This window comes from Gymnodraco acuticeps, unplaced genomic scaffold (assembly GCF_902827175.1).
Source record: "Gymnodraco acuticeps unplaced genomic scaffold, fGymAcu1.1, whole genome shotgun sequence".
In the NCBI taxonomy this organism is placed as follows: Eukaryota; Metazoa; Chordata; class Actinopteri; order Perciformes; family Bathydraconidae; genus Gymnodraco; species Gymnodraco acuticeps.
The window spans coordinates 4,462,288-4,477,822 of NW_022990673.1; the positions used below are offsets into that span (position 1 = coordinate 4,462,288).

Here is a 15,535-nt window from a genome sequence, read left to right on the forward strand (position 1 = left end):
TCTATACTTCCTATAAGAAGAAAGGACAGTAACAGAAGATCTCTGTGACGCCAGATGTGGTGTTGTTAATGGATATGATACACTACCCATAATCCCCAGCTATCGTTTGGGACTACAGTCCCGTTGACAAACCCTGTGATTAATCGTCAAGCTCTGGGATTTGATGTTGGAGTGGCAGTGCGCCAAGGTTACGCCGAGCGTCAAGCTCTTTGAAATGGAACGAAACCACGGCAGACTATTCAAAACTGGACTTGAACGCCCCCCCAGAACTACACATGCTGGCTTGTGTTTTGCAAAATGTTCTCTATGGCACGTCTCTACTGGGAATTGTAGTTTTAAAAGAAGTTTTCGTTTTTCCCCAAAATTAGAAGTTGACAGTATTAAACTGTACAGCCCTGGAGGTTAGGCGATAGGAAACACATTGGTGTGTACAAATTTAAAACATGTAATTATTACTAAATGGTTGAAAATCGCTTGTATCCATAATGGGCAGCATTAATATATACCCACATGACAGCTCATTGTTACTTTGTAATTCTACTCCACTACAATTCAGAGGTTAACCTGGTATTTTTACTCCACTACATTTATTTGAGATACTTTGCAGATTCTGATTAATGATGTGAAATATAAACAACCCATAAAGCAGACTTTAGTTACAACTGAATAAAATTCAGGAAAGGTGATTGTCAAGTGCCAACAATCAGGAGAGATATTTGATAGTTGGTGCTTGAGAAGACTAAACATTTATCTGCAGATCTCTATAAAGTATATTAATTACTCGTTATTCTCTACTAATAGTTAATTAAAAACTGTATATAATTGCTATTTTGCACATCCCTTTCAAGATTGTCAAAGGTTTATTGACATATCATACACAACTACAGTGTAGTTATGCAATGAATGACCATCGTAGGCCACCAGGGTGGGTGGAGGGGGACCGGAGGAGGGACACAAAACTAGGGCCAACAGGGTGGGTGGAGGGGGTCTGGAGGACGGGCATGGGCTGACAGCCCAGGGGCAAGGCAGAGCTTGAAAAGGGGGTTATGGAGGGGCGAAGGTAGTGGCAGGAAGAGTCAGGGGGTCGGGCCCGAGGGCGAGGACCGCGGCACTCAGGGGGCAGGGCTCGAGGGCGAAGACCGCGGCTCTCAGGGGGCCGGGCTCGAGGGCGAAGACCGCGGCTCTCAGGGGGCCGGGCTCGAGGGCGAAGACCGCGGCTCTCAGGGGGCCGGGCTCGAGGGCGAAGACCGCGGCTCTCAGGAGGCCGGGCAGAACCCGGTGTCGGCCGGACAGGAACCGGCGCTGGTGGGACAGGCCTCGGCAGGATCCCCCACGGAAGAGGACCAGGAGTTGGCAGGACCCCCAGCGGAACCTCCAACGGACCAGGACATTGGGTAGGGACTTGAGACGTGACTCGAGAGGGGACTCGAGAGGAGACTCAAGAGGGGAACTAGAGAGGGGACTAGAGGAGAGACTAGAGGAGGGACTAGAGGAGGGACTAGAGAAGAGAACTCGAGAGGGGACTCGCGAGGGGAACTAGAGAGGGGACTCGAAGAGGGCCTAGAGAGGGGACTAGAGACGGGACTAAAGGAGGGAACTCGAGAGGGAACTGGAGAGGGGACTCGAGAGGGAACTGGAGATGGGACTAGAGAAGTGACCTGAGGAGGGACTAGGGAAGGGACCTCGAGAGGGGACTCGAGAGGGGAACTAGAGAGGGGACTCGAGAGGGGACTCGAGAGGGGAACTAGAGAGGGGACTCGAGGAGGGACTAGAGGAGGGACTAGAGAAGGGAACTCGAGAGGGGACTCGAGAGGGGAACTAGAGGGGACTCGAGGAGGGACTAAAGGAGGGACTCAAGGAAGGACTAGAGGAGGGAACTCGAGAGGGGACTCCAGAGGGGACTGGAGAGGGGACTCCAGAGGGGACTAGAGGGGAGACTAGAGGAGGGACTAGAGAAGGGACTCCAGAGGGGACTCGAGGGGGAACTGGAGAGGTGACTGTGGCAGCTGGGGCTGGGACCATGGCTGCTCGGGCCAGAACTGGAGCTGAAACCATGGCTGCTGGGGACCATACTAGGTCTGGAACAATGGCCGGAAATATGGCTGTATGATCCAGTTCTAAAGCCGGAAACATGGCTGTATGGGCCGGCTCTGGAGCCGGAATTGAAGCCAGAATCATGGCTGTAAGGTCCGGTTCTGAAGCCGGAAACATGGCTGTAAGGTCCGGTTATGAAGCCGGAAACATGGCTGTAAGGTCCGGTTCTGAAGCCGGAAACATGGCTGTAAGGTCCGGTTCTGGAGCCGGAAACATGGCTGTAAGGTCCCGTTCTGAAGCCGGAAACATGGCTGTATGGGCCGGCTCTGGAGCCGGAACCATGGCTGCAAGGTCCGGTTCTGAAGCCGGAAACATGGCTGTAAGGTCCGGTTCTGGAGCCGGAAACATGGCTGCTAGGACCGGTACCTGAGTACGAGCTGGCTTCCTGACCTTGCGTCTTTTAGAAGTCTTTTGGAGGCTCCGTGGACCTCCAAACGCCAGGCGGGATCCCAAGAAAGGGTCAGAGAATAGAGACTGGCACTCAGGGCTGCGTGAGAAAACTCTGAGAAACTCAGGCAATGAGTCTCTCAACCAAGGCATGTTGTCCACCTCCATTTGTGCCTTTTTGAGGACAGCCTCTTTGTCCCTTTTAGCCAAGGTTCTACTCCATTCAGCATAATGACACTGAGGAGTGTACTCTAGGGATAACAAGTCCAAATCAAAATTAAAATCCGCTGGGTCCATTGTTGGTCGGTTCGTAATGTTACGGTGTGCAGGAAGCAGGACCCAAATGCAGATTTAAGTGACAAAATAATTCCTTTATTTCAAGGCTACAATATTCAGAGACAGAACAGAACACTCACCGCAGTTTACTCACAACACAAGACGAACCGACACTGAACACAGGAAGAGACAAGACTAAATACAGGAAGGGGTAATCACAAGACGAGACACAGCCGGGCCGGGGAGAGAAACACAAGGGCCACAGGTGAAATCAATCAGACAACTAGACACACCAGGGAAACTAACGACGGGAGGAAAAACACAGGAAGAAGGACCAGACAATATACAAGGATGAAAATACCCATAACCAGACATACAAAACTACAACACAGACAGATCCTAACATCCTCCTATTAATATCTTTGTACATCCTGCACTAAACTGTTTTATTGTAGAGATCACTTACAGTATCTTCTTGATTTTTTATATTCTATATTTCTATCATTGACCTTCTACTTTCCCCTGAAATTATGTACTGTTAATACTAAAACTTTTTTCATCAAATAACATTATTCAACAAAAATAACATTATTCAACAAAAATAATTCAATAACGTGCTTTAACCACTAGGTGGTGCACACAAGGTACACACAGCATACTAAAAATTACTTTGTATTATTAGTGTAGGACACTTATGTATGTATAACATCTGAAGATGTGTAGTTTTATTCATGTTTTTACATAATTTTACAGGATATTGCTATACTATTTCTCATGTTTTACTTCTACACATTAATATCTGATTTGTAAAACATCACAGACAGAAAGGCATGTCCGTCATTTAATGGTCAGCTATTGAAATTGTGATTCCCTAGATGTGTCTCCCATCACCCAAATCCCCTGACTATTCTCTCAACTCAGTATTTACATTCTTATATTCAAAGAAAATCAGTCCTTTTCTATCAGCTGTGCACCGTTATGCTGTAAATATAACCTATTTACCAATTGGATCAAATATAAAAGTCAGCCAAATTACTATTGATACTGCAAGGAGACGTATTTTGTGAAAAGAAATGCAAGATGTTGTTTAATTGTTGATATATTTATGATCCACGTCACATATTCAGTTTTGGCGGCAGTTCTTCAAGTTTGTCCAGAAGTCTTCTCATCAGGGCTCTATAAATAAAGAACTACGGCAGATGTGTAATATGTAATGCAGCCGAACTGTGTATTACAATGCCGTTATGTGATGACTTCCAAAGAGAAAAGCAAAAACACTCGGAATAAAGTATTATTTTTTTTTTTTAAATGTTTTCGGATATTATATCGCATTAACATCATATCCCAACATGTATTGCGGCTAAAGCATCCAATCAATGAGCTTCAAGCTGAGGATCTTGGGTAATTTGTTCAGTGGGTTTGTGGTGTGTATCGCTCGAAATGTCCCTTATAGGCCTACATCTGTTTCCGGTGACTTTATTTACGGCTACAATTATCCTTGTTTTTATTTATTCGTTTAATTCTATAATATTGGGCTTTTTAGCATGCTTTGTAGCATGCTACAAAGCATGCTAAAAAGCCCAATATTATGGAATTAAACGAATAAATAAAAACAAGGATAATTGTGTGTTATTGTTGAGTAAATAACAGTGTGTTATTTAGAAAAGAATAACAAAAAAAAAGGAAAAAAAAGATTTTCTTTTCCTCACAGATGGGAAAAAAAGTCCGACATTATACGATTTAAAATAAAAACAAATAAATAAAAAGATAAAACACTGGCCTGTAATTACGTTAGAATACATAGAATGGTTTTGAATAATAGATGAGAGTAAAATCTACGTCACTTTACAGCCCCGATCACTTTTGGGGAAACCAACGCTGTCATTTGAACGGCGATCAAGCCTGAAGCCACAGAGATCTTCTGTTACTGTCCTTTCTTCTTAGAGGAAGTACAGAAACACGTAACTCTGGATTTGTTTTAATGTTTGAGGTGCAATAAACGACACAGCAGCTTTTTGGCATGTTAAAACTATTATTTTCTGCCTCGCTCATGAGAGTAACAGCTGGCAAAATTACAGCCTCGCCTACTGATTTCAAATGTGTGCTCTAAAATGATATTTATAAATGACTATTATCATTATTATAAGCAAGACAATAAATGGCAAAGATATGTAGAAAATAAACGTATTTAAGATACGTTCATAAGAAACGTAACGTGGGAGAAAATATGTTTCTAGAAGATATGTAGAAAATAAACGTATTTGAGATACGTTCATAACGAACGTAACGTTAGAGAAAATACGTTTCTTGCTAAACGTAATTGAGAATGCAGTTTAGTTCTGTGGGAACGTAATTTTTAGGAGACAGGGTTGCCATAATACATTCTGACGAAAAATACAAATTATTATGAATACAAATAAAATAAAAGAAGCCTCCCGTGAGTTACTACAAGCTATAAAGTAGATTTCAAAAACGTTTTATAGAATAAATGCTCACTGCTGGACGTTGTAGAAATGCGTGTGTGCATCACGACAAAGGAGCCTCATTCACTTTACATTGGGGTTGTTTGTGTGGTGCATACACGTAAATGTAGCAAAGTTCGTGACTCCACCACGCAATGCGGTGTTAAGGAGTCGTGGTGGAGTCACGCATTCTGGTGAGATCAGGTTGCAAACAACATACTTTTCGCATCACTGTCACAAATGTTATGTGTTTTTACTCAGGTTGGGGTGACTGACTAAAACTTCCTGTAGTGGGAATAATAATTCCATTTGCCCTGGTTGGGTGGGGTCCTCCACCAGCAACCCCATCATTTAATATGTTAATTAAGTAAAATAGGTGGGGATTTGGGTACCTTGAACCATTTAGAGTTTGAGACAGACAATATATTGAATCCCTGGTGCTGTCAAACCTCACAGTCCTGCACACTAAGCCGGTTATTTATATGCCTTGCATTGTTTAAAAAGAAGGAACACAATGTTCCCTAGCTTTCCTGAATAGAAATCTTAATTAATTAATAAATCTTGGCAGCAAAACCATTCCTTACTGACAAAAAAACAGGACAATGAAGCCCGCAGATGGCAGTGGGGAACAGTGTCTCTGTGTGTAAGCTGATAAGTCATGCACTGATGAGTCCATTTCTTAATTGCAATGAAAACTCATTTTCAAATCTGGCTGAAGAGGTAGGGTTATTAATTGATCTTTTAATTAAAAAGCCTGCGTTCTCTGGGTTCTCTTGGCAAATAATAGTTTCTAGCTAAATAAATCATGTTCAGTCTTGAATCGCAGCAATTAATCATTAATAGTCACAGGAGGATTACTTAATACAGGCGACCTGGTGAGGCCCTGTACATTAAGGTGCGATGCTCTCTGAACAAACCCTGTCCATTAATATTAGATGGAGAAAAGGTTAACCCTTGTATTCAACATTAACATGCTTGTGTTCATGCTCGTCATAGAGATGTACAACTGGAGACATCGTCTTTGTTTTGATGTCAAGCCCAGCATTATACAAATGTAATAGAAGTCTGTTTGTGATCGACTCACAACCGGCCATTTGTCACCCGGGAGGCCCTTACAGCACCCATTTTTCCAACATGCCTGTGCTATTTCTAGAGCAAACCCCTTACCCCATCTGGTGGAGTTGCCATGACTCCAGGCATGATTTACAGCACCACCACAGCATGCTGTAGACACTAAATTACCTGGATTATTGGGCCCTCATGATTTTTAGTGCACTACTTTGCATTACCCCCTCCAAATTCTGATAGTATATTGTACGGTATATGATGATATAGGACATGCCAGCATTTTGAAATTGGAATTATTGGATTGGACCGGATTTTATGGCTGTGATCTGTCTTAACAGACCCTGGCCAGGATTTAAATTGGAAAGACTTGATATTATTGATATGTATATAAAAGCACAGCTTTTTGGACCACCTACAACATTATGGGTAGGTACTTTTCTCAATTTCATTGTCTTGCAAAAGTTATAGACTTGAGTTATGAGACGAACAATTACTAAACAATTGTAGTCATTTGAAGCATAGAAGCTATCTTCCTGTCAACTTTTATAAGATGTGCCGAGACGATTATACATGAACCGTAAACTAGTACCGACATTGGTCTATTAAGAAACCAGGGTTTATATTCAAAGTTACTTCTCCTTATTCACACCACTAGGAAATATGGCATACAGTATACTGTTTATACTGTTTGTGCTATTTTAAGATATTTATAACAAATTATTTCTTAATTACTCTGTTGTTTAAATGTTTGATGCTTGCCAGGATTTTAGCCAACTTTTAATGAAGGACGGTAATCCATATTTTTGTTGGCAAATAGCTGATCCAGTTGGTAATAAATAAAGGGAAAACATAAAAATGCTCCAAGTTTGAAAAAAGAAATACAACTATTCAAATATATCAAAGGAACACATTTGGACAGTTTCCCAGTGTTGTATTCAGTCCTCAATTTTAACATAAAAGACACTGGCTCCCTGAGTGAGGTTTCAAGTATTGACACACCTGCCTGGCCAACATGTCCGCTGTCCTAGCTACTGTTCGGCCGACAGCCAGGTCACCCTGGTGCTTTCAGAGATTCAACATAATGAATGGCCCCGCACAATGACACCAATGGAGGATTACAGGGATTCTTTAAGCCTGTCTGTCGGCATACTGCATTGATTTTGTCATACTTTTTATTGGCTTATATTTCTGTGCTGTAGAGTACTGTTACAATTGTCTACCCTTGTTCCTTTCCTTTAAATATTGTACATCTCTTCTTAGTACTCTTTTAATGCAAACATTGTGAGTTTGTCACATGCATTAGACACCATTTTGCTCTAGCTTGTTGTTGCTCTTCTGCAAAGATGCTGATGGGACTAGTCATTTTTAAGTTGGTTGTCTTTATGGTTTGTGTAACATTAATACTGATTATGATAAACAAAATAGCTGCAGTTTTATAGCAATCTGTAACATGTGCGAGATAGTTGATGCTTTGAGATGGGTAGTTTGAAGTAACAGGGGCACACACACACACACACACACACACACACACACACACACACACACACACACACACACACACACACACACACACACACACACACACACACACACACACACAGCCAGCTCAGATATCCCGTCAAGGTCTACTAATGCCCCCCAGCATGGCGCCATCCAACATTTCCTACAATGATATATGAACAGGAAAAGCTCTAGCATAGCTCAGCGCCCGAATCACTGTCTAAATGCCTTCTGCTTATTCAGCCCAGTCGCAGAAGAAAGGAAATAACTGTATACTTACTACACATAAGCAAGGACAGAAAATCAACATACACTAGTCATACGAATGTGCTCATTAGGATACAGGAGAAGGTTGGCAGTAAGTCATCCATCATCACAGAGTGCAATGTCGCCTCAGTGCGCCTCTCAGACATGATCACACGCCACATGTACAAATGCTCACATGTATCTGTTTCACCTCGCACAGATCTGTTGGATCCCACCTCATCTATCAATGCAGATTTTCTCCGGTTGGCACTATGTCTATCTCACAGCAATAAACATATAAGCCACATATAAGCATGTGGCTACTTAAATGTAACTGAATTGCACAATACTTTTTGTATTAAGTAGGAATAGACATTTATTATATTAATTTTTCACTGTATGCCGTTTTGGGAGTGTGTTGCCAGTTAGTACTTAAAGGTGTGTCCCAATGTGCTGCCCATATTGAGGTTGTCCAGAATATTTGCATATGCAATTGGAATGTTTGCAGGCAGGGGCCATGCTCCCACACTCGGCAAAGTCACAGATCTCAGACTGACAGGTTACTCTTAGAAAGGCTCATTGTCAGGAATTTAAATAGTCCACATCTCACTCTCAGACATGGCTGGGCAATTTACTGCTAGCTGCAGAACTGACCCTGGAAGTTTCAGTTTTTTCCTGTATAATTGGCTTTTAATCAGAGTCTGTGTGAATGACACAAAGTAATTTAGCCTGTATTGTATGTCAAATGACTGTTCATCTGATTGTTTAGAGCAGTTTTATTATTTTTCAGGCTGGTGAGAGTCAAGCCAAGTTTACACAATAAACAATGTCAGATTGAAGCATGTGCATCATTATGATTGGTTCTCCTTTTGATTAATGGAGAAGCAGGAAGCCAGTCATAACGTTTCCAGCGGGCATGGACCCCTGTATGCATTCAGTCAGTTCAGTGAGGAACAGTGCTACTGACTGCAAGCACAGCTTTCCTCCATCTTTCAAAGAGGGTCATTTTGTGTTTGTTTGGCCAGTTTATGAATCAAGAATCATACCAACAATGGCCAATTGTTATAATTATAACAAGTTTAACATTTGTATTCCTATTATTTGACGGGAAGGGAATGGAAAAAGTGCTTCTTTGTTGTTTTTTGTTCAAGCTCATGCAGCAGAATGCCATTGTTGTAAGTCTATATAACCTCAATTAATTAATATGATTTTTTTAAAGGTGTAACTATAAGCAGTAAATATTTGAAGTACAAAAGGACGGGTATGCGGTAGAAAAACGTCTATAAGCAAAGCTGCCTTCATGACACTGGCAAAGAGTTTTACAACACATTTCAGCACATGAAAGGAGACTCGTTTTGTATTCACAGAACCTGCCTGTGCCATTGAGTCTTTGAACTTCCATTAAGCCATTTATCACCGTGCAGTGCAATTCATTTCTTTTTCTAACATTGGGGATGGATGCCCTCTTCCCTCCCCAACTCCGCCTCTGTAGACTCTGAGTATTGAATTGACACTTTATAATGTGTGTGCAGCGATCACGAATTTGAAGGTTGTCTTTCTCAAGTTCAACAACCCTCCATCATCAGGGCTTCCTGTTTTATTAGGACCAATAACTTTCCCTTTAGAATGCATTCATGCTGGTGATACCACACATAGTTGTTTTGACTGGAACTGTATGTTTGACCCAGAAACTTCTCTGTTGGTCTCCTCCAGTTGCTCCTACTATCCATGAGATGAAAAGCCATGGAGTTGGTCTGGGACGCACGGCTCTGCTGAGGTGCGAGGCAGCTGCTGTCCCCCCTCCAACATTCGAGTGGTACAAGGGTGAAAAAAGGTGAGCCCAGTTTGATTGTATTAACTGTCTAAATAAAGTGTGTTGTTGACATCCCCAAATGTCCACTAGATGTGGCTGCGTCATTTTACTGTTGCATGACATCATACTGTAGCTCATCATGGCTGAAGAGTTTCTGAAGTGAGCGGGCGTATCAATTATTTTCTGAAAAAAGTACAGAAAACATTCATAACAGATGGTTATAACTATTGTGAAATATAAATCATAAAGTCAGCATTTATTTGCATTTAGAAGTGAACTACATTGGCAAGAGGTTGTCACTAGAAATGTGGGGCTATTACACCTGTAGGACTATGGATACTATACAATTGGTTATGTGATATGAAGTGTTTAAGGTCATTTTAGCTCAAGTATGAAATGGGTTTAGTAAGTGTGCCACACATGATCTAATACTTACAGTTAATCAATCCTTGAAAAGCCTAAAATGTAAATTGTACTTCTTGTGAACTATTCCTACAGTAATTCAATAAAAACCACAAAGCCTCTTTCGGAAGTAAATGTAAAATAAACAAATACAAAATTAAAATGTATATTTACTGTTATTACTGAGGTTCTCAAGGTGTGTTATGATAAACCGTTTGAATACGAATCTGCTGATTTGAGACAGTATTAGGTCATACTTCTTTGTCGAAAAGTAAGCGTCGTAGTGCGATTAGAAAGTTTGGGTTTTCATTTGTTTGTTTTTTCCCAGAGACAATGCATTTGTTTGTTGTGCCATTTGTCCATCCTCCAGGGAGAGCCAACACAAATGTCCCTGCAAGAGTCATTTGTGCTTTGTCCTCACCTTGCATCTTAATAAAATGTTTGCTGGCAAGCGGCTTAAATCATTTGCAGCATATACATCAATCAGCCTAGAATCAATGTCAGTTCTTGAATTTGAAAACCAAATTACCCCCATTACCCATCATTTACCCACTCCTGGTGAGCACAATTTCAATCATCAGCTCACACTGTGCTAATTGTAATTATGGGTTGGATTCAATTTATTCAAATTGCTAAGGAGGCAAGTTGGCATGATTCTAGTCTTTACTTAATTCAAGGACTCGTTCTTTTTGTGACTTCTTATATGGCTAAATGGTGATTTCTTCATTCACTCCACAGCACAGAAAGGACTTTACTAGAAGGACTTCAGCGCAGAACATTTGTGGCGTCTTTACGACATTACCACTGACTTTCAACACTTTGTTTCCCATTTACTGTGCATGGGAAAGGCCGTTTTATACAGTATTTAGGCTGTCTGCACTCTAAAAACAAATGCCTTGGCTCAACAAAGAAAATCAATGCAACAGTTTGCATCGATGTTTATTGAGTTAAGACAACTTCTAATGAAATTGTCATAAAGCAACAAAGTTATTTGAGTTAGGGGAGAAGGCTTTTCCTCTACAATCAGAGGTGTTTTTAATTACCACTTACTTAATAATTGGTAGCATAAACACAAGTTTTGAAGTTGATTATTCAAAAGATTAAGTTGTTCCGACTAGTTTTACCGCATGATTTAAAAGGAATTTTAAGTTGTATGTACTTAATTACCATCATTGTGAACACACGTTTTTAAGTTTACAACCATTTATAAATTAAGTTGCTCCAAATATATTGTATTCAATAGATTATTTTCTTAGCTTTTTCATGTTTTTGCCTTTAAAGAAAGAAATTAATTGATTCCACAACAAAAATATTAGGCAATTCACTTTTTATTTTGAACTGCAGTTGTTTATTTCAACACATGATGTTTCAATCAGGAGATAATTCATTTTGTTTGAACATTTATTGACACATGCCATATGATAAGGTGCATGAACACCTGAAATCACAGCTGACTGCAGGAGAGAGGAGAACCATTTTATAGTTTGGCTGCAGCACTGTGATTGGCTGCTGGAGAATGAGGTGAAATGTAATAGGTTAAAGAGAACGCCTGTGATGAGCTGATTATATGCAGCTGCGGAGTGAATGTATATACACAGTCTTCCTGAAAGAACTTGCGCTGAGCTTCATTTCAATCTTGAAAAAAAGATAAATAACACACATTTAAATTGCCCCCCAAATAATAAATAAACATATTAGCCATATTACCATGAGACATGGGGACACAGCAAATAAATGCTGCCATCACAACGAAGTTAGAGGCCTTTACATATTTAAAACCAGTGCCAAATATGTAAAATCTGTAAAGTTTTTGTAAAACTACAGAAACAAACTCTCAATGGCCACCAACCTGCAGATCACACACATCCATTTGACAAAAGATGTAACAAAGATGTTTACACTGCCGACAGTCATTATTTCAAACAGTATGAACACATTTAACGCAGAATGTTCATTCATTTGTTTCCCTCCACCACGATGGTTGCCATCGTATGGTCAGATCCTGGGGTGGACCGGTCACTGATGAAGGCGATATTCATGTCCTTTTGAAGCACATTAAATAACAGGTTAGCGCATAAGAGATAATGAATTAGGTAACTGCATTGTTTTTAAACTGTCCCTCTTAGCGAATTCAGAGCCATTATTACCAGCTGCTAAAGCAACGCTGGTATTGTTTTCACCTATTGAGTCTGCATGTGTGTGTCGTCATGGCAATGTGGTCCTGAAGACATACAGAGGTGCTTTTGAGTACTTTGCCTAGTGTTTAAATGCATGTGAACAGATTTTGTCAATCACAACCGTGCAAGTTTTAGTGTATCTTCTCATCTTTTTTGCAGGTTCCATACAATACTTGAACTGGTTAAGTGAAGAGCAGAAGCCACTTTTCAAATTGTACACAATCCTTTTCCCATGCCATTGCTGTCAACACCTATCCATGCTGAACGTTGCTAAGATATTATTGATTGGGGTGTGGCCAAAAGTGCAATATGCTTCAGAATGTAACTGACAGAGCAGTGCTTTTGTCCTGTGTTTTTACACTGGGCCCGTGGATTTTATTTTATTTCAAGATTTTTAATTACGTCGCTAAACTCCTTGAAAAGGTCCTCTTCCTTTTCTCCAAAGTACACGACAAGGCAGCGGATGGCTATAGTTCTCTGCGTACTTCAATTGCATTGTGCTATTTTTGAAAAAGGAAAAAAAGAGAAATGACCTAAATGAATATATTCTGAATGGGTGACTGCCAACAACTTGCATTTCAATGACAACTCTAAATAATGATCCTACCTCAAGAAGCATGTCCTTGATCTGCTTCACCGAGATTCATTTTGAATAAAAAGCGATATCACAATAACCAAAGTATGTTTACTCTCACAGTAGCCTCTACTACTTTGTATCCTCTCACAGAACTATTCACAGTTCAAAGGCTGCTAATTTTGGTCAAACAGCAATTTGCATACAGTGCAACTACAAGACTGTATTTGAATGACAAAAGATGGCACTCACCTTAAAATGTCCTTTGTATATTTCTATTTGTCTTAACTGTCGGAACTTGTCCTGGCATGTTAAGTGGGAGTGGACTTGAAGTCCTTAACTCAAGGTGTAGAACAATTAAGTTATCAAGCCAATTGCATTACTTACTACAACTTGAATTTTGTTTTAAGTCAATTAACGCAGAAATCAGAGTTTAAATTACACACAATATTAAGTTGATGTAATTACCAACATTGTTACGTCAACACAACTAATAAATTAATGTTTGCAACTTAAAATGTTTATCTAAATCAATTAACTCACATTTTCATCTTGCAACCATGCATTTAATTAAGTGGAGGTGAAAGGTCGCCTGAATTCGTTTTTAGAGTGTGGATGAAGCCATACTATCAGTATATTGCTGTTGCTAGCCTATCTCTGTCGGAAATAGAGTGACAGTTTTGACAACCAAGTCTTTCTCTTGATGTGTGACGGAAATCACTCTTGAATAGAAGTGGTTGAGTGTGTTATTGTGCGTGGGTAGGGGGTGTTTCGTTCACTTTGACAAAGGGGAGCATTGACTAGTTTGATGTTAAAATAGTGGAAAGGCAAGACCCCCGCTAAGATTATCAGTGAACGTTCAGCTTACATTGGAGGAGATCACCGTGGGAGGGGAAACAACAGATTCACAGTTATTTACTGGACATAAGGTCACACACAGTGTTTCCAATCACAGTCCTCTCAGAGCAACTCCAGCCAAGCTAAAGATCCCAGGGGGCCACGGCAAGGCCAACAGAAAAAATATTTGACTGGTTTTTATGATTTATGATTTCAAAGGTGATACTGTAGCTGTAAAACCAACCACACCAATGAAATCAAACCCGATCATCTTTGTTAATCTCACTATCAGGAACGACACCAAACAAAAACATTTTTCAATTTTAAGGCACAGATGAATAGAAGACAATGAGATGCAGAGTGGAGAAAAAAATATTTGGGCGATAACTCTTATGTATGAGATACATTTTAGCCTTTGAGACCTGCGGGAATGCCGGCCAACATTACTGTCTTTGAGAGGCTGTCATTAATTTTTTTAATCTAAAGTTAAGATCATTATATCATTTGAGGCTAAAAACAACCTCAGTATTACATTGAGTCTCAGATGGTTAATTTAGTTTAAGCTTAAGTAATTCAATATCAAACCGATTAGACATCAAGCATTGCCCCTACATTTGTTTTCCCATCCTGCCTCTCAGGGCTTCCATCCTAATGCCAAGCACAACTGGAATAGGATTTATTGCACTCCTTCTGCACCTGCAACACAACAATGAACAACATGTCAAGTGGCACCCAGCTGGTTCAACTCTGGGTCATTTCTCTCCCCTCTCAGTCCTTCAAAGCGTCTCTCTAAGGCAGACGTGACAGTCTAAGGGATAAATAGATCTGTTGAAGAGGATGATGAAGTACTGTACAATCTGAAGATCCAATAAAGGACGACAAACATTTGTACCGTCCTTGACACAAGGCGCACCTCCAACTGACTCATTGTGTGTGACTTAATTTCTTGCGATTGTGTTCTGTTTTCAGGATTAACAAGGGTCAAGGCATCGACATCAAGAGCCTCAGCTCCAGATCAGTCCTCACAGTGACCAACATGACAGAGGATCGTTACGGGAACTACACATGTGTCGCCACCAACAAGCTAGGGACGGCTAATGCCAGTGTGCCTCTCATTCGTAAGTTGTCATTCTATCTGCTTGTAGCTAACTGGTGTGGTGGAGAGTGAGAGGGCTGACAGGTTGTGTGGATGTCAGCGGGGGTTTGTGTGCTCAGGAATGTTTTCATTTTGCCACAGCATTCTTTATATTGGAAGAAAAGCTAACATTAAACCCAGTGCTGCAACTGGGGGCTCACATGTCACCAGTGGAAATGGTTTATTTGTCATCAGCTTTGTGAATGTTGATTGCCTATTATCGCTGCAAAGTCTGTGTGTGTGGGTGTTGTTGTGTGTCTGCTTTAAAGTCTACATCTGCATGTGTACTGGACAAAAACACCACCTACAAAAAGCAAATGTAGTTTTGAGGTAACAGCATCACAATTACAGTACAAAGGAAGATACACGGGTCAGCCGTGCTAAGTTGAATGCTAAGTCGCGGTATGAGTCAGACTTTTAAGAGGTCTGAGAGTCAGGCATTTCACAGTTTTCAAGACGCCATGAGGCTCTAACCGATATCCGAAGAGGCCAAATAATCAGAGGCTAAACTGGTGGTGCATCAGCAATAGACTGTAGATATTTAACACGATTTAGAGAAGGATT

The 15,535-nt window shown here is 40.7% G+C and overlaps 1 protein-coding gene across 1 annotated transcript in view; it reads left to right on the forward strand.

The window, feature by feature from the left end:
* The window catches only part of negr1 (neuronal growth regulator 1), a 169,223-nt gene that overhangs the window by 105,799 nt on the left and 47,889 nt on the right, over positions 1-15,535 (forward strand). Inside the window, 2 exon segments of the mRNA XM_034229797.1 lie at positions 9,747-9,867; positions 14,806-14,954. Coding sequence (XP_034085688.1) covers positions 9,747-9,867; positions 14,806-14,954 — 270 coding nt within the window.